Source organism: Balaenoptera physalus (genome assembly GCF_965194825.1).
Source record: "Balaenoptera physalus genome assembly, chromosome: 2".
In the NCBI taxonomy this organism is placed as follows: domain Eukaryota; kingdom Metazoa; phylum Chordata; class Mammalia; order Artiodactyla; family Balaenopteridae; genus Balaenoptera; species Balaenoptera physalus.
In genome coordinates, this window is record NC_138883.1 from 121,947,979 (window position 1) to 121,970,818 (window position 22,840).

The 22,840-nt window shown below is 50.2% G+C and overlaps 1 protein-coding gene across 6 annotated transcripts in view; it reads left to right on the plus strand.

Moving 5' to 3' along the window:
- The window catches only part of TBC1D2B (TBC1 domain family member 2B), an 86,968-nt gene extending 64,339 nt beyond the window's left edge, over positions 1–22,629 (plus strand). For 3 of the 6 annotated variants that reach the window (XM_082450782.1, XM_082450783.1, XM_082450785.1), the window contains 5 exons: positions 2,486–2,980; positions 5,551–5,668; positions 13,231–13,416; positions 15,108–15,229; positions 19,269–22,629. In XM_082450782.1, coding sequence (XP_082306908.1) covers positions 2,486–2,980; positions 5,551–5,668; positions 13,231–13,416; positions 15,108–15,229; positions 19,269–19,464 — 1,117 coding nt within the window. In that variant the 3' untranslated portion in view covers positions 19,465–22,629. The other 3 variants (XM_082450784.1, XR_014260871.1, XR_014260872.1) reach the window with 3 other exon arrangements.
- The last annotated feature ends 211 nt before the right edge of the window (positions 22,630–22,840 follow it).

Consider the following 22,840-nt stretch of genomic DNA (forward strand, 5'->3'; position numbering starts at 1 on the left):
TCATGGAGTGTGGAAGCCTGTGATGGATCTTGGATTAAGAACCTTCATATCCTAGTTTCTTAAAACTGAGATTCATGAAATACTGGCTCAAGGAGAAATCTGCAAATCCACTCAGTCCGGTCTCCTCCTGTCTCCGCCCCCTTGCCCCTCTGGCAACCCTGTGCCGAGGCCCTGCTTGCTGCTGTGGCTCAGCTTCTCCAGCCCCACCCCTGCCCCAGGGGAAGCCTGGCTTCAGCCTGACCCACTCTTTCCCTTCTCTGTGCTTACAGCACTGGCCTGCCTTGTCCATGTTACTCAGACGACAGGTAAAAACTATGCTGTCAGAATGCGACCAACGCCATTGTTAAAAAACTCTTACCGAGGCCTGTGTGCCGGGAGCCGTGCCAAGGGACCTACATGCAGGCTTGTATTTAACGCAGCTCAGCCAGGCGGATGTTTTTATCCTTGCTCAGCAAATGCGGAAGCTGAGATTAGGGAGGTGATGTAACTTGCCCAGGTCACATAGACGGTGAGTGGCAAGGACGTGGCCCCAGACTGGGCAGCCCCATTCCCAGGCCAGGAGCGCTGTCTCCATGCTGTGCGCTCGTGCTGTGCGCTTGTGCTGCATCCGCAGTGGCGGGGGGACTCCCGTGAGGGCGGCCTAGCTGTCTGCCCTGAGGGCACCAAGTCTTCTTCCCGCTTGTGTTTTGGGCTCTTACTATTCATGTTGTATCTTTTCAAACTTCATGTATAACTAGAACAATAGCTGTGTATATTGATTTACTTTTAACTTTTCATTATGGAAAATTTCAAACTTACAAAGTAGTAGACGGAATCATATGACAACCCCCATATGCAACTGTTACCCAGTAATTTAGCAATTATTAACATTTTGGCAATCCTGTTTCTTCGTACCCTTCCCCTCCAAAGTTTTTTTTTTTTTTCTCCCTGGAATATTTTAAAGCAAGTACCAGACATGTCATTTCAGCTTTAAACCCTTCAATATGTACCTCTAATTGAAGACACGTTTTAATATGCTAATCCTACCATATTCATACCTTTTTGCAACTTATTTCTTTCAACATTGTTTTCTGAAATTATACAGGTTGATACATGTAGCTCCTGAGCATTTTTTTTTACCTGCCTCACAATTTCACATTTTTATTCCTTCTCTCATGGTGAACACTAAGAATGGTTCCATTTTTCCTTGTTACAAACCATGGTGCAGTAAACATCGTGGTACGTGTATCCATGTGTCCGTGTGTCTGCGTGAGAGAGTTTCTCCAGGGTGTAGACTAGAAGTGGAATTCCTGACCTATAGGGAATGCATATCTTCAGCTCTGCTAGATCTGATTTCCAAAGTGCTTGTACAGGTTTACACACTCAGCAGCAGTGTGTGAAAGGCCTTTGTATTGGTTTTCTATGACTGCCATAACAAATTATTGTTTTAAGCCAATAAGTTTGTGATACATATTTATTATGCAACAGTTCTGTCGGTCAGCAGCCCAGCATGGTCTCGCTGGATGGAAGTCAGGGTATTTAGCAGTGCTGTGTTCCTTTCTGGAGGTTCTTGGAGACAGTTTGTGTCCTTTCTTATTCAGGATGTTGGCAGAATACAGTTCCTTCTGGTTGTAGGACTAGGTCTCTGTTCCCTTGCTGGCTGTCAGGTGTGGCCATTCCCAGCTTCTGGAGGCCACCTGCATTCCTTGGCTTGTGGCCGCCTTCTTCCGTCTTCAAAGTCAGCAACCGTGGGTCCAGGCCCTCTCCCACTTCACATCCTTCCTGCCTCTTCTTCCTTTGTCGCATCTCTGGTCCACTCTTCTGCCTTCCTCTTCCACTTTAAGGGCTCCTGTGTTTACTGTGGTCCCACCCGGCTAACCCAGGATAATCTCCCTGTCTTAAGTTCTGTAACTGTAATTCCACATGCAGTGTTCCTTTGCCATGTAATGTGACATATTCACAGGTTCCAGGGACATTTTTTGGGGCCATTATTCTGCCTACCACAGCAGAATAATTCTTTTTCTTTTTAAGAAATAAAAAGAATTCTTAATTCTTTTTCATCCCTAATGTCTTACAAATGTTTTCTCCCTTGTCTTTTCACTTTTTAAAACATTTTTCGAGCATAAGTGTTATGGATGTGTATATGTAGGCTATATAAACATACATGCACATGTATATTAATGTAGCCAAATTTATCAGCCTTGTATTTGCAGATAGCTTGTATTTTCTTCTGTGCTTTTCACATTTAGCACCTCAGCCATCTAGAATTGATTTTTTTCCTGTATAGTATAAAGGAGAGATCTAACGTAGTATTTTCTCATATAGATAGCCAGTTTTTCTCACTCTGTTTATTGAGAAGTTTATTATTTCCTCACTGAGTTGAAATGCCTGGTCATATATCAAAGTGCCATTTACACACGGGTAGATTTCTAGGTTCTCTTTTCTGTTTCATTGGCCTTCTTGCCAGATTGCATCATTTAATTTTTCCTTTTGTTTTTCTCAACAGTGAATATGACATTTATGGGTTTAGGACTGTCCCAGAGGATGACGAGGAAGAGAAGTTGGTCGCCAAAGTCCGGGCGTTGGACCTGAAGACTCTCTACCTCACAGAAAACCAGGAGGTTTCCACTGGGGTCAAGTGGGAAAACTATTTTGCGAGCACAGTGAACAGGGAGATGATGTGCTCTCCAGAATTAAAGAACCTGATCCGTGCAGGCATTCCACATGAGCACCGTTCCAAGGTGTGGAAGTGGTGTGTGGACCTTCACACCAGGAAATTCAAGGACAGCACTAAGCCTGGTTACTTCCAGACCTTGCTTCAGAAGGCTCTGGAGAAACAGAACCCGGCCTCCAAGCAGATCGAGCTGGACCTGCTGCGGACCTTGCCCAACAACAAACATTACTCGTGCCCCACCTCGGAAGGCATACAGAAGCTGCGCAACGTCCTGCTCGCCTTCTCCTGGCGGAATCCAGACATTGGCTACTGCCAAGGTCTAAACAGGTGGGTGCCCGGCCCACAGAGGGCTCCTCTTTGCTGTTAAGATAACTTGTAGCTCCAGGCGCTGCCTGACAGCCCCCTCCTCTCCTGGTGAGCCAAGAAAAACCAGTCTTTTAAGGGAAATAAATATCAACAGCTGCAGTAAGCTAGTTTTAATTATGCAGTATCCCCAATTCTAGAATAATTGAGAGAAACAGACATGCTTTTGGAAAGTATTGGGTTGGCCAAAAAAGTTTGTTCGGGTTTTCTGAATGAACTTTTTGGCCAATCCAATATTAAGAACACCAAAGTCAAACTGTTTGAAACAACTAGGTTTCTCATTTTGATTCCTTGCTATTCTCATCACACTCAGGTTTTGATCAGAAGTTTGCTTTCATTCATTTATAATGCTTGATGTGAAAACAAGGCCACTCCTTGTTTATACAGGATCTTTGTCAATCAAGAGGTTGCCCCAAACGATTTTTCAGCTGGTTAAACCTAGCCCTTGAAGAGCCCAAACTTGTTTTCTTTTGTATTGAGAGCCTTCTGCAGGTCTGGCATACTTCCCTGCTTCTATAGGCAGAGGACACTGAAAAGCCTCTCACCTTCTCTAAATGATCCAGGCTCCTCATTCTGAGCTGAGCTGCACCGGGACGAGGCCACGGGAGGTACTGAGGTCTGTTCTCCATGAAGCTGCTCCCCGTCTGGACTTTGAGTGCTTGTGGGTGCTTTTTACCTCCTGTCTGTCTCTTACCTCGCTGGCGCACTTCTACTGCTGTCATTAGAGTCCTTTTATATTCCTCTGTGTAATCAAAGTAGGTAACCAAGCTTGCTAGAAATATGGACAAAGAATGAAAAAGCTCCGTGTGCTATCTTTAGCAATTCTCCTTAAGTCAAGTGCATGCACTGAGTTTTGAATGCTGACGTTTACTCTGGCAGCTCTTGGGCCTTTTTAATCCTCATCTGTGCTGGATACTGACCTCCAGATAAGGGCTATCTATTTGCATCTGAAATGAGAGTATTGCAGGAAGAAAAAATTTTAAAGTGGAATGTTAGTTGGTTAAGACCTGAAACCAATGGTTTCCAGGAAGTCATTGCCTCTGTGGTGGTCAGGACAGGGTGCCCTCTCTGGGCCCTGAAAGTAAAAGGGACTGTGGCTGCTCCTCGATGGTCCCCATTTAAAAAAAAAAAAAGCCTGTAAATAAGTTATTGCCTAACAAAGCAGCCTTGTTTTGCTTAAATGCACAGTTCACATTGTATACTCAGTCTAAAAATTCCTGGAAGCTAAAAACCTCTGAAACTTAAGGGATCTTGGCGAGGACTTGAGCATGCCTGTTAGGGGTGCAGTAACACCCCATTTATCTGACATTGCCATGGAATCAGCTGTTCCACACATAAGGAGACTTTCCAGAAAATTAGATCTTTCTCCGTACCATCACCATTAGGGCCTCTACATTTTAACCATTTTACTGGATTTTTTTTCACCACATTATTTTGTACATGAGAACAGAACTGTGAACCCAGAACTTCAGCAGAAGAATGCTAGCCTTTCCTCAGTGACTCAAGCCTGTCATCTGGAACATCAGTTAACTAAAAGTGATGTCGTCAAAGGCTCTGCTCATTTCAGCCTCTCTACCCCTTCTCCTGGCGTCCGCAGGTGCTGTGCATGTCCTGTTTTTCTCTCCTTGTCTGTCTCTACCTGTTGTAACCTTTCTACTCTCCATCCCATTCATTCCTACTCAAGGCATCCCCTTCCCAGTTTTTTTTTTTTTAACCTTTTAATTTGAGATTTCATTATAATTTTATCCAAGGAAGAAAACAAAAACAGATTCTGAGAAGCGACTATAGGGTTTTCCGTAAGTGATGCACAGAAGCTTCATGTCACGAGCAGAGGTTCTTGGATATGTAGAGGGGGGCTTTTCTCTTGCCTCGTCCTTTTCAGCCTTCTGCCCTGAATGCCCGCTCAGAGCCAGACCTGGGGTTACTGGATGAGTAACCTCTCAGTGGTGACCATGTAAATAGCCAGACCCAAGTTTCCATTGTGAGTGACATAACCGGTGATACATACGGTCCCCTTTCCCACCCTGCGTGTGTGCTGTGGATGCAGTTCTTTGAGAAAGCCCCACCGCAGTGGTTCATTTGTCTGAAGCCCCGTTTCAAGTAGACTGGTATCAAGAAAGTTGTTTTTAAACCATCATGTGTTCTTTTCCCCTTATATTCACCCCTGGATTTTTTGTGCATAAAAGGATTAGTTGGAACTTCTTGAACAAAAAACTCGAAGAATTAGCTGCATTAGCAAAAATCTTATTGTGAAAACATTTTAAAAAATGAGGCTGGCTGCTCATTGGGAAACAATTTCATCATCTTTAAACAAAAACCAAATGAAGGGGAGGGTGGATGTAGCTTTGCTTCTCAAACTAGGAAATGCCACCCTCACCAAGGAACACTCATTTGGTGTTCTTTCTTGGAGAACTAGAAGTTGCTGTGGCCGTGAGAGAGTGCAGCATACTGCAGAGGCCTCTGTGAAGACGGGCCGTGCTGCCTGGGTCTGGGCTAGGAGGCTGGCGCTCACCTTGTTCTCCGTTTGCTTGTAGATTGGTGGCAGTGGCCCTCCTATACTTGGAACAAGAAGATGCTTTCTGGTGTCTAGTCACCATAGTGGAAGTTTTCATGCCTCGAGACTATTACACAAAGACTCTTTTAGGATCCCAGGTACTTCTAAAAATATTGTGCTTCAGTTAAAAACCTGTAGAATTAGAGCTGAAATGTGACCTGAATTAAGCCTTGGTGGGGGAGGCTCCATGTGTGTGGACCCCTGAACAAGGTGCCGCACCGAGGCTGGGCCTGCCCTGGAGACTGGGCCGGGCTGCTTGTGAGCAAGTGCCAGGTCAGGCTCACTTAGCGCCCTGGAAGCCAGCAGAGTGATTGCTACAACCAGAGATAAACAGACCAGGCCTGCAGACCTGCTCTGTGGTCACTGCTCAGCACTGTCTCCCCTGGGCTCGGCCTGCCTGGCCAGCTAAGCCACAATCCAGGGGTGCCTGGGGAGCTTGGTGTGTTAGCTTGGGTTCTCCAAGAAGCAGAGACCAAGGCAGAAGCAGATGTGCCAGAGATTCTGAGGAAAAAGACCTGTGAAGGATCTAGGGGAGGGACTGGGGAAGGCCCGGTGAACCCCCAGACCAGGGGAAGGAAGGAGGTTTGGGTAGGTGGGAAAGATCCCAGCCTACTGTGAAGTTCTGAGAAAGTTTTGGCCAGGCCCGTGCGGCGTCCTCAAGCCAGCGTCACCTGTTAAAGGTGCACACGTCTCAACGGGAACGGGCTGCATTAGTGCCCTCCCTGCTCACTCACTGGCTGGAAGCAGAGGGGGCGACATGGCTTCTGTAAACAAATGTGGTGATGGATCCAGAGGGGCAGCGCTGGGGCTGTCAGTACCGCCCACAGCAGGAGATCTAAACAGCACAGTTCATGCCCACCACGCCTGGAGTCTGAAGCCAGGGGGCGGGTAGGATTATGTGGGCTGGGAGAGTCCAGGGGTTCTGTCTCCACTTGGGACAGTCCCGACTCTGGACCAGACCCTTGGCCGTTGCAGCCCAGGGCATCTCTTCCCTATGCTGGGCTGGGGGTGCTGCCGTCACTGGCTTCTGTAATGGCCTTTCCCTGCTTCCCCACTGGCAACCCGCCTCCTGTGTCTGACGTTTGGTCCAGTCCTGCCCAAGAGCCTTTTTTTCTCTTGACCGCAGCTGTGCCCGTGTCTGTGCTCCGTCGCATCCTCTTCTCCAGGCTTGTGCCAGTGCTTGGCCTGCCTGCTCACAGCCACTCCTTGCCCTCCCCTGCTCTACTTCTGTCCTGACAGCTGGGCCCGCAGGCTGTCTCCCAGCTCCTGTGTTGGCCAGCGGAGGAGGGCGCGGGAGCTGAAGGCAGTTTTCTCCCTCTCCGTCCTGGGCACTGCCTCTGCCGGTGACTGTCTCCTCCGTGGTGCCAGCTCCTGTCTGGCGGGTTCTTCATGCCAGCGGGTACCTCCCTGCTCCAGCCTGGGGGTGGCTTCCTGCCCTGGCCTCTGGGCTGCCTCACCATCAGCGTTTGGTTTCTCAGCTTTTCTGTCACCAGTGTGACCGTTGCCCTGGGTAAATCCCTGTTATAAATGTTTAGTGTGCCTTCTGTTTGCCTGGTTGAGCCCTGAATTTTACTTTCTGTTTGCATTTCTGCCTTTGGAGGAATCCTCATTACTGCCCTCTGTTACCACCTGTACTGCCCCCTCACCCGCCAGGAACTCGAGTCAGCCTGCACTCCTCCTCCTTCCTCTCTCTCTCTGTCCCTGGAGTTGCGGTTTCTGAGCACTGCCACCTGCCTGGCGGCTCTCAGATCTGTTCTCTCATTCGCCCCTCACTGTTAGGTCACCATCCCCTCTCCTGCATCACTGCAGTTGCCTCATCTCCTCTCTTCCTGCCTTCACTCACCCAGTCCTTCTCTCCACCTCACTCACAGATTCAGCCACGTCCTCACCACTCCCCGCCCCGCCCACCCCCGCTTCCGGGCAGAGCCCAGCCTCCTGCCACACCCTGACCTGCCTGCTTGCTGGGCTGCTGGGAGCGCAGCATGCCCTGTGATGGAGCCCTTGTTCTCTGGCGGTACCCCCTTCTCTGTGTACTTTTGTACACAGTTCCACTACCTAGACCCCGTTGCCCCGCTTACCTCCTTAGAAAGCTGCTGCTCAGCCTGAGCTCATGTGCCCCTTCCTGTGTGATACTTTCCTGCCTTCCCAAAGCTGCCTTCAGGGCCTGCTCCCGTTCCCCCTGCTCTGGCCCAGGCCTTGGTGACAGTGGTTATCTTCCTGGGTCGTCCTGCGTGCCTGCTTGTCTTCCAGCTTAAGGGCTGCAGCCCTGTCTTTCATTTTAGTGTCTCTCGCACCCAGAAGTGAGTGTCTGAATTCACGTGAGCTCTTTGCCCAGGGAAAGGGAGCCCCAGCCCGTTGCTAGCAGCCACACAGCTGCACAGAGCCATGTGAGTGGAGGTATGGTTATCCCCATTTTACTTGGGAGAAAACTGAGGATCAAATCCACTAAGCATCTTGCCTGAGGTGCCACCACGGAGAGCCCAAGCTGGGGTTTGGCCTCAGACATCTGTGGCTCTGGGCGCAAGCTCTCCCCCTGCCCCGCCACTGCCTTTTGGAGTGCCGTGGGAGGACGTCAGGAGGGTGAGCTTTGGCCTTCCTACAGAGCGGGCTTTCCTTTGGGTTCCTGTCCCAGCTTCATGGATGCCACCTGATCCCGGAGAAGCCCATCTGGTCTCCCTGTGATCGCTTCACTTTGCTAATTAAACTAAAGATTAGTTTTTGTTAAAATAGTGGGTAAACTAGTAGGAAATGAACAGCAGTGGGAAGAGGCAGCTGGCACAGTCAGGTGCGAATGAAGAGGTCAGTAAAGAAAGTTTTATGTGTTCATGGACACCTGGAAGCGAGTAGCTTCAACATTTCAGATGACTCAGTGTTGCTGAATGAGAAGAATGAAGCGCTGGTCTTTCTTAGTTCCACTGAGGCGTGGTTGAGCACATCAGTGCTCCGTGTGCTCCGTGTGCTTGGGCTCGGGGTTACGTGGCCGGGTGGGAAGACAGGCCCTGTCCTGGAGCTGTGGAGCTTGGCCACATCACTGAACATCTCTGTGCCTCAGTTTCCCTGTATGTAAGATGAGTGTCATATTCTCCTCGTATAGAGTGTCTGAGGTTGAATTCAGATGATGCATTAAAAGAGTTTAATATGCCTAGAACACTGTAAAAACTCAATAAAATTATTATTAATAGTGTTATTACAGGCAGAAGGGGAAGACCTATTTTAAGTATGTGAATTTAAGATAAAATTTGCCTCACACTGTCACATCAACATAAATGTAAACCCTAAAGAGACATTTTCCCCGACTTTAAAGGTTTTTAAAAAAATTTTTGGTTGCATTGGGTCTTCGTTGCTGTGTGCAGGCTTTCTCTAGTTGTGACGAGTGGGGGCTACTCTTGGTTGTGGTGCGAGGGCTTCGCATTGCAGTGGCTTCTCTTGTTGTGGAGCACGGGCTCTAGGTGCACGGGCTTCAGTAGTTGTGGCGTGTGGGCTTCAGTAGTTGTGGCTTGCGGGCTCTACAGCTCAGGCTCAGTAGTTGTGGCGCACAGGCTTAGTTGCTCCATGGCATGTGGGATCTTCCCGGACCAGGGATCGACCCCATGTCCCCTGCATTGACAGGTGGATTCTTAACCACTGTGCCACCAGGGAAGTCCCTCCCCCTGACTTTAATAGTAATAGATGCTCTCTGAAGTTAGGTAATACAGAAATATATATTAAGAAAATGAAAAATCACCTGTTATCCTACCAGCTTGAGAATCACAGTTAGCATTTTGATATATTTCCTTTTTACTTTTTCCCAATACATTTAGATATCCAAATTGAGAGACTGATTATCCTGGCTGGTTCACATGACAGCGTGAGCATTTTCTCATATAGTTATATAGTTTTTAACCATCATATTTGGTGGCTATAATATTCCATTGGGTGAATGGACTTGAGGTATTTAACCATTCTCCTATGATGGACATTGCGTAAGGCCACTCTTAAAATGCGGATGGCTTTGTGTGTGCAGTCAGCCCCCAGCGCTGTACTTTGCAAATCGCTGTCAGCCGCCTCCTGCCAGAGCCCAGTGCCTGAGCCCCTTAACGCTGCGCTGCAGTCCAGATGCTCAGCAGTTCAGTGCACATTGTGCACCAGGACCTCGCTAGGCGCTGAGGACACAGAGATGAATACAGTCATTCCACGTCCTCTTGAGCTGAGAGGGGCTGAACAGAGGCCCGAGCAAGTGTCCCTGGCAGCCTGCCCCACACCAGCCGTCTGCCAAGCACCCGGCAGCCTCGAGAACAAGACACCATCTGCCACCTACCTGGGAGGAGAGGTGTGTGCCTCGTTCTTCTCCCATTTCAAGGCCAGCTGACTGGTCCCTTCTTCTCAGGCACTTTCAGCCCAGTCCCTCTGGTCAGAATGCATCACATCGCCATCACTTGGTCCAGTGGTCAGCTGTCTTGTCTCCCTTGCCCGTTTATAACCCCTTAAAAGTAGCACCTTGTCCTGTTGTCTCTTGTCCCCAGCACTGGCCAGTGCCAAGCATGAAATGTGTGCAAATATGTAGTCATTGTTTAAATGTTGAGGGATGGAATAGCACCAGCAGAAAAGAAGACCCATCACTAGTGAGTCATGCTGACCCTGCCCAGAGGGAGGAGCTGGGCTTCCAGGGAAGCTGGCCGAAGAAGACGTCCAGGAGTGGCCTGTCATCGTGGCTACCGCACATGCACGCGTGGGATGCTTTTACAACTTGCCTTTCAGTTGTTGGTCCACCTATCAGAACTTTACAGAGGTGGGGAGTGGATGTGGGTGAGAAGGTGAGAGACTGATACTTTTTGCACACCACGGGAGGGTTTTATAACTTTTTAAAAAAATAAATTCATTTATTTATTTTTGGCTGCATTGGGTCTTCGTTGCTGCACGCAGGCTTTCTCTAGTTTCGGCGAGTGGGGGCTACTCTTCGTTGCGGTGCGCAGGCTTCTCATTGCGGTGGCTTCTCTTGTTGTGGAGCACAGGCTCTAGGCGCATGGGCTTCAGTAGTTGTGGCACGCGGGCTCAGTAATTGTGGCGCACAGGCTTAGTTGCTCCGTGGCATGTGGGATCTTCCCGGACCAGGGCTCGAACCCGTGTCCCCTGCATTGGCAGGTGGATTCTTAACCACTGCGCCACCAGGGAAGTCTTATAACTTCTTATATACTTTTGTTTTTTAAGTCTTCTAAGAAAACTTAATTATAATTCATTTCAGCAAATTTAGATCTTCAAAATTTTGTCTCTTCTAGTCAGAAAGCAAACTGGACAAAAATGTATGTTTCCAACCATGATTCCTGAATTTTATCCTCTGTGCACCCTAGGGTGACTTTACAATGCTTTAGAATCATTTCTGTAAAAAATAATGTTTTTAGTTTTTTAAGTTACTTTGCCTTTTAAAATTTTAAATTTCAACCAATGATACCTACTTGAACCTATGTAACATTCTTTCTTTAAAAAATTTTTTTGACTATAATGGCTTCTATATTTTTTTTAAAAAGCAAACCTTCCCAAAGGGATAAACAATTGAGTTTTTCAAAGTTTTGGATTGTCCTAAAAAAAGGACATTTTAAAATGTCATTTTAACATTTATCTAGATTGTTTTTAGTTATTTTAGTATCCCAGTAATCCCAGGAATTATCACATCTTCTATCTTATCTTGACTGATATGCAGGTGAAAGTTTGGCAGGTTTTTCTGGGATCCATTCCTAGGAGTAGACTTGCTGTAGGGTGAGTCTTCCTGTTTCCTGGGTGTTGCCGGATTGCTCTCCTAAATGGTTGTACCGGTTCACACTCCCCTCACAGCGTACCATTCAGGGAACGCTAATGAGGTGGATGCACTTCCCGTGCAGCGGGCTCTTCCTCACTGCTCTCGTTCCTGGACGGCCTGGCTTTGGCCCATGGTGCACCTGTGGCTTGCTGTCCTCTGCTGGTCTCTTTCCTTCTCACGGTTTCACCACTCACCTAAGGTGACCTCACTCCACCCAGGCCCTGGAGCCTCAGCCTCGGGTCTCTGGTGGGCTGCAGTTATCCTGCTGCAGATGCCCCTCGGGCACCAGCATGTCGCAGTCTTCCCCAGCCCAGCCCTCATTCCTGTGATCCGGCCTCAGGGGACCACACTCTGCCGTCCCCATGCCCCTGTGGGAAGCCTGTGTATTCTGAGCACCCTCTTCCTTACCTCCGACAGCAGAGGGGTCCGTAGGCTCCTACAGGCTTCACCTCCACGTAGGCTCCTACAGGCTTCACCTCCACGTAGGCTCCTACAGGCTTCACCTCCACACAGCTCTGACCCAGGTGCTCTCCTCCCACCACCTTTCCTTGGTTCCGATTTTCATCCCCTCTGCCCCGGGTGTGGTGGGGCCTCCATGGGGCCTTGCTCCCCCTTCAGCTTGACCCCCTGTTTCAGGTGGAGAGATGGATCTAAAGTACAAATCCAGCCGCATCACTCTCCTGCTTAAAGCCTCGTAACGCTTCTCCTTCATTGCCTGCTGCGTTTTTCAAACATGAGTAATCGGTATTGGCACTAGCTTTTTTTGTTTTTTTCACCAAATTAAGTTGAATAGAGTAGAACTGAGGCATCAAAGTGTGTCCTACTTTGTGAGGTTAAGTATTGTTTGTGAGTTTGTTTCTCTTCTGTGCACACAGACTAGGTGATGGCTGATGTATATTTTCTTGTGGGTCACAGACAAAGGCTGGAGAAGCCCCTGGCCTGTAGGTGAGGTCTGCCCCTCAGGGACCTGGTGCTTCTGCCAGGCTGGGCTGCGTCCTTCTCACCCCTTCTGCCCAGAATCCTGTGCTCCCACCGCAGGGCTGTTCTCCTCCAGGCTTGGCTGGGACTCGTCCGGGGCTCTGTAATGCTCTGTAAACACATCTTTACCAAGCCCTGGTGGCCACAGCTATCGTAACAGTCCATACATCTGGCTTCCCCACTCGTCTTTTAGCTCCTAGAGGTCAGGGCTGAACCTGATTCAACTCTCTGCCCAGCACTGGCCCCTGCTTGACACAGAGCAGGGAGGGGTAACAGCCACCTATTTTGATATGTGTTTACCTAAGTCTCATGCAATCTTCACAATAGCCCTGGGAGAGAGAGATCATTAACTGTTTTCCAGATGAGGCACAGAGCTGTCTAGAACATAATCTGCCCAAGGCCACCCAGCTAGAAAGTGGTAGAGCTGAAAGCCAAACTCAGGTCCAGCTGACTCTGGAGTCCTTGCTCTCTCACTGCCCCACACAGCCCAGTAAATATTTGGTGAATGGATGTGGTGATATCACACTTCCTCTTTGGCCCGAGACTCGGGTATGTGGCCCTTTGCAGCAGCACCCTCTGTATTTCCACGTGGATTAGCAAGACCGACTATGCCACCGGCTCTGCAGCAGCCCATTCTCATGGGGCATTTTGAGTACAGAAGTGGCTTTCAGGCCACAGAACCCACCCCCATACTCTGTGGAAAGGATGACAGTCAGGGGGCACTTGGTGAGCACCTGCAGTGTGCAAGGTCAGCTGCTTCTCGGGCTCGCCCCAGAGTGGGTGCAGAGCACTTGGAACAGCTGCGCTGCTGTGCGTTGTGATGGGCCTGCAGCCCCTCCGGGGTCCCGGATGGCCTGCTCAGTGCAGTGGCGGCCCCCCATACACTTCTCCCCTTTGCTCCCTCTCCAGGTGGACCAGCGGGTGTTCAGAGACCTCATGAGTGAGAAGCTGCCTCGACTGCATGCCCACTTTGAACAGTACAAAGTCGACTACACCCTCATCACGTTCAACTGGTTTCTGGTGGTGTTTGTGGATAGCGTCGTTAGTGACATCCTCTTTAAAATATGGGACTCTTTCCTTTATGAGGGACCAAAGGTGGGTCTGCTTGCTGCATGACTCCATGGGCAGTGGCAGTGGCAGCAGAGTGGCCGGCTTAGCTGGGACGCATGAAGGGTACCGAGGGGCAGAGTGATCCCAGCACCAGGCGCTGCTGGAGGTTGGTCTGGGGTCACAGGAAACTGCAGTCATTTGCTCGTTTATCAGAAACATTGAGTCTCTGCCAAACCCTGTGCCAGGCATGGGGGCTTTGATGGTTTGCAGTCTGAGCCTCAACTTCTGTCAAACAGATGGCGGTTTTATCCCCATTGTATAGATGAGGAGGTAGAGGCCCAGAGTAAACAGAGGATCAGGGGCAGACTCAGAGGGCCAACTTCAGAGCCATACTGCCCACAAGCATCCCACCCAGTCTGCTGTATGTTTTAAAAAAATCAGTTTGTGAGTAACACATGATGAACTCAAATCAGATAACTAAGGGCGTGCAGTAGAAAAGAGATCCCCAGTCTCCTAGCCGTTCTTCTCAATGTACTGTATCTTTTTTTCAAGGTATTTTATGTATATCTAAAATATGTTTTTTTAATTTATTATTTATTGGTGATAGTTTCATATCAGGGCATATAGATCTGGCTCTTTTTTTTTTTCTAAACTCTGCATAGTATCTCCTTCTACAGATGAACCAGAAATTTACATAACAGTCCCCTTATGATGGACACTTACATTGTTTCCAGTCTCTTGCCACTTCAAACTGTGCTGCCATGACTCCTTATAATTGTCTTTCTATAAGTGCAAGTGCATCTATAGGTTTAGTCCTAGAAGTGAAGTGCTAGGTCCAGGGTAAATCCACAATCAAAGGACCCTGTAGTTTTCATTGAGAATGCCAAATTGCCCTGCAGAAGGGCCTTACCAATTTCTACTCCCATCAGCAAAGTTTGAGTGTGTATATTACCCCACACTCTGTCCAGTACAGTACATTATCAACTTTTTAATCTAGTCTGTCATTATTGAAAAGAATTCTCAACCAGGGCTTAAACAGTGTTCCCTATTGGGCCACAGGTAGGGATGTTAAGAGAAAGATAATCTATTTAAACTCTGTAAATATTGTTTTCTAAATAAGAGAAAGTTCAGGTTAGTGCAAGCCAGCCAGTGCCCTTACATGTGGGCGAAGCAGTTTGTTCCAAAGCTGCTTGAACTTGCAGGACCACCAGGAGTCCATTCCCTCTGGCCTCAACACAGTGACCCAGAAATAAATCAGTAAAAAAAAAAAAAAAAAAAGAAAAAAAGAAAAAATTTATTTTCTTTCACCATATTCAGAAGTCAGAAATTCAGACCCTAGTTTCAGTAGGTGAGATTAAAAACTGCCTCTGGAGGTGGAGCTTTCTAAGAGTTTCAGAATCAGAGGACCCTGGTTTTGATTTAATTTAAAAATTATTTCTAGTTCTATATAGCTTATTGACTAGAAATGTGAGCTAAATGTGGAAGGATTCCACAAAGATTCTACTCCTTAAGGAAATTTTTGGTTTGGGCTGAAGTGTTGCTGAAAACCACCAAAGAGTTGAAAACTTTTTTCTATTAAGAAAGGCACTAGTGGAAATTGCACCTCAGGTCAAGTGTCTGCCCCACGGCAGGCCGTGCAGGCTGCTCCCAGGGCCCAGGGAGGCCTTCCATCCCTGGAGCCGGTGCCTGGAGCCACGGTGCTTCTCTTCTCATAGATTTCCCTGTCCTTTCCACAGGTTATCTTCCGCTTTGCCCTGGCACTTTTTAAATACAAGGAAGAGGAGATCCTGAAATTGCAAGATTCAATGTCCATATTCAAGTATCTCCGTTACTTCACTCGCACTATCCTTGATGCTAGGTGAGTCCTTGGGGGAATCCCCAGACGTCCAGGAGGGCGGGGATCCTGACCTCTGCTTCCTTGAGAACAGACTGTCCCGGCCGTCTCAAACCCAGAGCCTTCCCAGGTGTGCGGCGGTGAGAGAGGGCGCTTCCTCCCAGGGAAAAGGGGGAAAGGAGTGGGAACACCCAGCGGCCTCCAGAGACTAGGGAGGAACTAAGATGAAAGATGCTTTTATCCTTTATTCAACAAACATAAATCCCAGCAACCAAAGCACATTATTTGTCTAGTGAGCACTTGCTGAGTATCAACCACACGGCGAGCCCTCTGCCAGGCACTGAGGATGGTAGATGAGGAACAGGCCCTGTCCTTGAAGAACTTGTGGGGAAGTGTTACGGTGTGGTTTGCTCAGAGCTGTGTTGGAGGAAGCCCAGGGACGGGGCAAGTGCTGGAGGAAGGCCGCGTGACCTGGGCCAGGCAGGGGTGGTGGGGAGTGGGCAGCCCGGGCAGAGGGACTCAGGAGCCGTGTGCTCGCAGGGCTGTGGGCACACAGCGTGTTTAGGGGAAGTGCCGCAGTGGCTCGGCCAGGGTGGGTCTGGCGTGGCAGGGATCGAGGCCGGGCTGGTGCAGAGCTGGGCTGTTAAGGCCCTAGTAGACTCTGCCCAGCACCTTGTGCTTCATCCTGAGTGTTGGGAAGTCCCTGCAGGGTTAGACACCAGAAGGGCACGTAAGGTTCGAGCAGGACTGGCAGTGGGAGACCAGGGGGTCCCGGTGAGAGAGGTGGCAGCCTGCAGCGAGGTGCCCCCAGAGATAGAAAAGGGGGCAAATTGACGGGGGTGGAGAAGGAATTTGAACTTCGAAGTCCCCTGGCTTTCTGGCCTGGGCAGCCGAGCGTTCAGGAATCTCTTCCTCCCCTCGCTCCCCAGCCGCACACTTTTTGCCTGTTCTGAGACACCCTCGTTGTCCATGTGTCCCCTGAACTACAGTTGGCAGCTGCTCTGGCCCTGATGACCAAGGCTGGGTTCTCCAGGGGATTTCTGTGGACCTGCTGCTGATTGGGCAAGTGAGGGCGCACGTCCCTGCGAACCGCTGAGGCAGCGCTAACGTTCAGTGTGCCGAGGTGCTGGGAGCTGCCCATACTGCACGGGAATGGACCCCTGCAGCAGACTTGTGGCCTCTTGAAAACCACAGGAGTCCTTTCACTGAGAAACATTTGGAGCTTATTAATGTTTTTCAAACTCTGTTGACTGCCACCCATAATAAGAACGTTTTATCTCACAACCTAGGACACACATACTGGAGTGTATATAACTGAAACAAAAGAATTTGTTGAAATAGTTCCAGTGCTTGCCAAAGATTTGTGCTGTACCCTCTGATATACTTTCTAAATACACTGTATATTGCATATTTAAAATGCTCGTCATGACTCACTAAATTGATTCCTTGATCCGCTGATGGGTGACAACTTACTTGACAAACACCAGTTGCCCCCCCATGATGCTTACTTGACGGGGAGGGAGGGCTTCTCTCCTTGGCTGATGTAGTGAGAGGCGGTTGGGCAGCATCCAGGCCTCTGGTCAGCCAGGAGGGGCTGAGGGCTCTGGTGCTGCAGGAGTCTTGTGGCCGGAGAGCGTGTGGGGCCGGAGAGAGGGGAAGGAAGACCATTCCCCTGTGGTTCTCTTGAGTGAGGCCAAGGGACCAGGGAGGTGGACGCTGGGAGAAGGTGCTGGCTGAGGCCATATCTGGCTTCCTTGGATGTCACCACTATCGTTAGGATCTTTTACTTGGGAAGTGGATTTTTAAGATGTTTTCAGGCTTATTGCTATATCAACAATAATAGGATATCCAAGAATAATGTTTGCCTGTGAAAGATTGATGCTGAGTCCTGGGGTGAACCTTGAGAGCATTTGTTAATCTCACATCAGGTCAGGATGACAAGAGTGGCGTTCAGTGAACTTCACTCCAGCAGCTGATGCGTGTGGAGGGCATCCTGCTCAGCCCCTAACAGTTTTGTGTGGGTTGTCAGTGCTGCCGGGTGGCAGAGACGCAAGGGGTGGTGGGCCTGGCGGTAGTCCCTCTACTGTCACAGGCAGAGCTGGGATACGGTCCGTCCTGCGCACTCCTGCAGCGCCACCTGGTGAGTGGCTTTCGTGCAGTTTCCCGTCAGTTTGCCGCAGGAAGTCTGCGTCCACTGGACCCAGAGTTCCCTGTGCGGCGGGATCACCTGTGGGTGTTGTTAGGACTGCAGATGCCCTGGCCCCACCTCTGGACTGGGGCCCCAGTATTTTAATAAACTCCCCAGACTAGCGGTTCCAAGGAGCGTCGACCTGCAGCGCCCTGATTGGTTCTGTGGGGAGGAGGCAGGCGACTCTGAGTGAGACATGGGCAGGAGTGCGGTGCAACAAGATTAGACCCGTCTCTGAATCAGGACCTTCCGGGGTCTCTCATGCGCCAGGCGTTGTCTTCTGAACGTAGCTGACACAGGGCACTTTCTCATCTCTTGACTGCACCTGCCAGGCCCAAGGCAGAGTGGTGTGTAGTCCCCCGTGCTGCCCCAGCCTGCGCTGATAGTGGCTGCCTGACGGAGGCAGCGGACAGTATCAATCTAATTCAGTGCTTTCTGTAGCAAGGAAGGGCCTGGACACTTGGATTTCAGGTGTATGGAGCCTGTGACTAATAGCTGTCGGAGAACAGGGGCTGGTCATGCAGGCCTGGTTCCCAGTCCCCAGCCAGCATTTTGTTTCACAGAGACCCACACTGAGCAGGCCTTTCCGCTCACGAGTTCTAGAACATGCTCTGGGGAGCTCAGCTCTTAAAGCCAGCCTTTCTGACCCTTTACCTCCTGGCAGGAGCATCCTCTGGCTTGGAGTGAAGCATGTCTAAGGTGTGAGTGTTTAAAAATAGAAGAGGGAGGGACTTCCCTGGTGGTCCAGTGGCTAAGACTCCATGGTCCCAGTGCAGGGGGCCCGGGTTCGATCCCCGGTCAGGGAACTAGATCCCGCATGCCACAGCTAAGACCTGGTGCAGCCAAATAAATAAAATAAATAAATAAAATTAAAAAATATATATAAGAGGGAGGGATGCTAAGGGCATGTACACTTTACAGTAAAGCACCTCACGTGATGGAGGAGTAGCAGGGGCAAATGGTTTGTTTTCTGACAGTCGGGGAGGAAGTCCTGTGACATTTCTGTTTCATCACAGCCTCTCCTGGGTCTGCAAGAGTATCAGGCCTTAGATCCCTGCTGCTGGGGCCTGCAGAAGGGAGGCGGGGGCTTAGTGTGCGAGGAACCGGCTTCTGTGACAACACCAGACGGCTGTGGCTGCCGTGATTAGTGCTGGAAGCCCTTAGCCAGGCCTTGGGCACTTTCTAGTCCTGTTTTTATTAAACCACTGGCCAGTGGTTAGGGGCAGGGTACCGTGATTTTAAAATATTTACTGTAGATGGGTGCCTTGACCTGGGGATAGTACGAAACCCACAAACTGCACGTTTCTCCGTAGACTGCGTCTTGACACCTGTCACACCACTGAGTCTGACAGTTATCCCCAGGTTTGCTTGGGCGTCCGTGCATCCATTCACTCCCCATCAGTCCGTCCAGTGACGGAGCCTTTCTGAGCGCACGCTGTGCCAGGCCTCATGCTGGTTCCGAGGACTCAGAGGCATGTGGCCCCCACCATTGCTGAGCAAGTGCCAGACCCCGTCCTTGTGCTCACGGGCGGGAACTCGAGTAGCCCCATGCCCAGGAGGCAGCACCGCTTTTATCTCAATGTACAGATGAGGAATTGGGGGCTGGAAAGGGGGGTAACTTTCCCTGTTCTGCGTCACATGGGGAGTGCGTGGTGGAGCTGGCATCTGGATCCAGGCCGGCGTTCGGGGCCTGCCCCTGCAGCCTCTGCATGAGCGCTGGCCTCCGAGTGACATATCTACATCAGGCCCTCAGCGTGGTGTCCGGGGTCCGCCTCCCCACACCCCCAGGCCTCCAGGCTGGGCTGATAAGAGTGCTGTGTGTGAGCTCTCGCCTGAGCCCCCCTGATGCTCTGTCTCTGTGCTGTGTCCTGCCAGGAAGCTGATCGGTATCTCCTTTGGGGACCTGAACCCATTCCCCCTGCGCCAGATCCGGAACCGGCGCACCTACCACTTGGAGAAGGTCCGGCTGGAGCTGACGGAGCTGGAGGCCATCCGGGAGGACTTCCTGCGTGAACGGGACACCAGCCCTGACAAGGGTGAGCTGGTCAGCGACGAGGAGGAGGACTCCTGAGTGCCACCCCACTCCCACCCCGGGACGCTGCTCTTCTTGCCTTCACAACCAAAGTGTGCCAAAAGGGTGAACTGCAGAGATGTTTCTGCTCATTTCAAAGCCAGAATGTAACATCCATGGTCTCTGGAAGTCTGCTGGGCAGATGTCCAAAGCCACACTGCACTTTCTCATTTCCACTCGGGGTGGGGGTCTAATCTGTTTACAGCCATCTTCATGCCATGGCACGTGGTTACTCGTATCCCGTCATGCTTTCCGCCTGATCAGTGCATCACTAGGCTTATAGCTGGCAATTTTCAAGAGCCTATTTACAGCATCTGTCAGCTTTGTTGGTGACTCTGTGCTTAGAAAACCTTACGTGGGCCATCTCCCCTTGTGGTATCTCCTGTACGTAGTGGGCCGTCGTGGGCAATTGTTTAAACAGTTGCTGTGGAGGATGCCCACTGCACTTCACACACTCCTGGGCCAGAGTCTGACTGCTTTGGGTGGCATAAGGTTGGTGTGAATAAAGGGACTTCCTCAGGAAAGCAAGCACATCCCTTTTTCAGAAACGGCCTATAGAAAGCCCACAGACCTTCTGCTGGTGGCTTCAAGGTGCTGGCCGTGCCCCATTTCTGGGATAGCTTTTGCCCTTCCATGCACAGCCTTTCAAATAGTAACTCCCAACCTGCTGGGGGAGGGCCTGGCTCTCCAGACACCACACGCTCGCTCCTGTCCGCATGGCTCCACGAGGCTCTGTGCACAGCTCCTCTTTCCACCTGAGAGTTGACCCTTGGTTCCTTGTACACGTGTGGATGTGACTCCAAGGGAACTGTGCATCATCGTCCTACAAAGCAGGCCCACCCTTGGGCCGGCCTTGGTTGAGGGGATGGAGGAAGCTTTTCTGGGGGTGCTTTGCAGGGCAACGGTGCAGCTGCAGAGTGAATGCCGTTGGGCAGCTGGAAACTGTGGCTTCCTCGGGAACAGCCAGTGTGTCTGGCTGGGATGGCAGGAGGCCGGCTGCCAGGGCCTGGGCTGGGAAGCCTTCACTTGAGGTCAAAGCTTTGGTGAGCCCTCCCAGACGCGTCCCCTCCCCGCTGCCACTGGGCGGCATCCTTGTTCTCAGCAGCTGTCCTCCCCAGTGGGGTCACCATTGCTCCCAGTATGTGAGGCTGCCTAGGTAATTCTGGGACTTAGAGCACTACCTTTTTGAAGGCCTGGAAAGAGGCTTTGCACAAGGAAGGTTATTTTTGCTTAATCACTCTGTGGACCATCCCTGATGTGTAGATATGAGAGAATGTTTCCGGGACAGTATTACTCAAATAGGAAAGAAAATTTTAAATGGATTTTTTTACACTACTTGGAAAAAATTGGAAATAATCCTTAGTTGATACAAAACACAGACTATTGAAGCAGTGTAATTTGAAGCAGCACTTTTTTCATAAGCATTTTTTTTTTTTTTTCTGTCAACCTTCTAGCAGTATCATAGCTAAGATGGCATTTCAGCATACTAGACTAAGCTCAACTTTTCTGTCTTTGGTTAAGCTGGTTAATTTGATTTCTCACTGTGTACAGGGAGCTGGCCTCTGTATGTAGCCAAAAGCCTTTGTCTGTTTTCAGGTGTCAAAAATGTATTTTATCATCGTTTTGGTCTTTGGGAGCAGCTGTTTGAGGCCTGCCGTTTTCAGGAAGTTGCCTTGTGATTTGGGCTGCAGCCTCGCCACTCTGCACAGACCCCTGCAGGACCACTGGGGCTGCTGGAGACCGCCTCCCGGCCCCCACCTACCACACCTGCTGTCAGCCTAGTGGCCAGCAGCCCAGGAGGTGCAGTAGAATGGGGTTGGGGCCCCACAGGTCAGCTCCAGCTTCCTTGAGACTTTAGTTTCCAAGCTGATTTCCCCCTGGAACTGCTATGTCCTGTGGGCTAAAATGCTGCCTTTAGGAATAAGCTTGTTTTGTCTGTTCTGCCTTGAAAAGACTCATCTTAAAAGCACCTGAATTGGGCCCAGGGACCAGCTGTGTGGCTGGTGTCAGCCGTGCCCTGAGTGGTGGTGGCGTGTTAGTATTTCCAGGCTGTTAGCATCAGTGGTCAGGCAGTGGGCACGGGAGAGCAGAGAGAGGTCGTGGAGGAAGTGGACCAGGAACCCTTGCTAGGAGGTTCTCCTCTCTGGAATAAAGCGCTAGGTGTCTAGAGGGTGGGAGAGGGAATGCTTGGCCCGATCCCAGACTGGGGCAGGAATGGAGCTGATTCCTTCCTCCAGAACCGTAGGGTTTGGTCCCACTATTTTGAGCCAACGCTTCCCCTCTCCTTGTGCTGTTGAGGAAAGAGCTGCTCTGTACCCTCCAGTGCCTCCCCCGCTGGTCCCATGGGGAGGGCCCTTCTGATAGGCGCTAGCCTGGGGTGGGGCAGCCTCCAGCCTGCTTCCCAGGCGCACACACCATGGCCAAGGGGAGCCGCGCTCATCACACCAGGTGGGTGGGAACTGCCAGCTTTCAGGTTGGTGAGCTGTTTTGTGTGGGTTGAACATTTGTTAATACTTTTGTATATTTTCACTACAGTTTATATTTTTATAGGCTATTTTTATCAAGGTTTTCTAGATTATGTACATCTATTTTATATAACAAGTTCTTCTGTGTGCACGACTCCTTTGTGTGTATTTATGTAAACCTGAGCCTCCGGAATCGCTCTTCACCTCTGTGCCATCTCTGACCTCTGGCCTTGACCATCACTGACTTCCCCTTACGTATGCATGGGCCCACTTCTTACCCCAGGTAGCCTCGGTGCTACTTGCAGTCATGCTGACAGCTGTCCGACAGCAGCCAAGACTGTTGAGTGCTGGGAACAATTCTGGTTTCTACATTATATTGATATAGGAAGTACTCTAGGCAAATAGCCAGTCCTTTTTTTAAACATTTTTTTTTAAACTAAATGTATTACTGCACAAATCCCTACTCCTCACTTTGCACGGTGTTGCCTTTCTGCCTGTGTTCTGGGCAGCTGGGCATGCCTGGGGCCGTCCTTGCAGGCAGGAGGCTGGATGCCAGCAGTGGAGGACTCGGGGCATTGCCAAGTGACTCTTTCTTTCCTTTTATGTCACAGCAGCTTCTGTGCTTATCTTCAAGTTAAATTTTGGAATTGTCATACTAAAAGGCAAAATAAACTAATTTGTATAATGTTCTGGTTTGAAATGCAGTTACAGTCACTTGTGATGGGACTCAGCCCCAAGGGCTCGAAGGTGCCTCAGGGCTTATGGTTGGGGGCGGCGGGGGGCCGGGGGGGGTGCTCTCGACCTCCCAGCTGGGTGTTTCTGCATCCCTGTCTTTGGTTTGCTCTGGGCAGGTGGGACAATGCCTGGGAGGCCCTTGAAGCCATGGCCAAGCTGCAGGTGAGGGCTGGGGG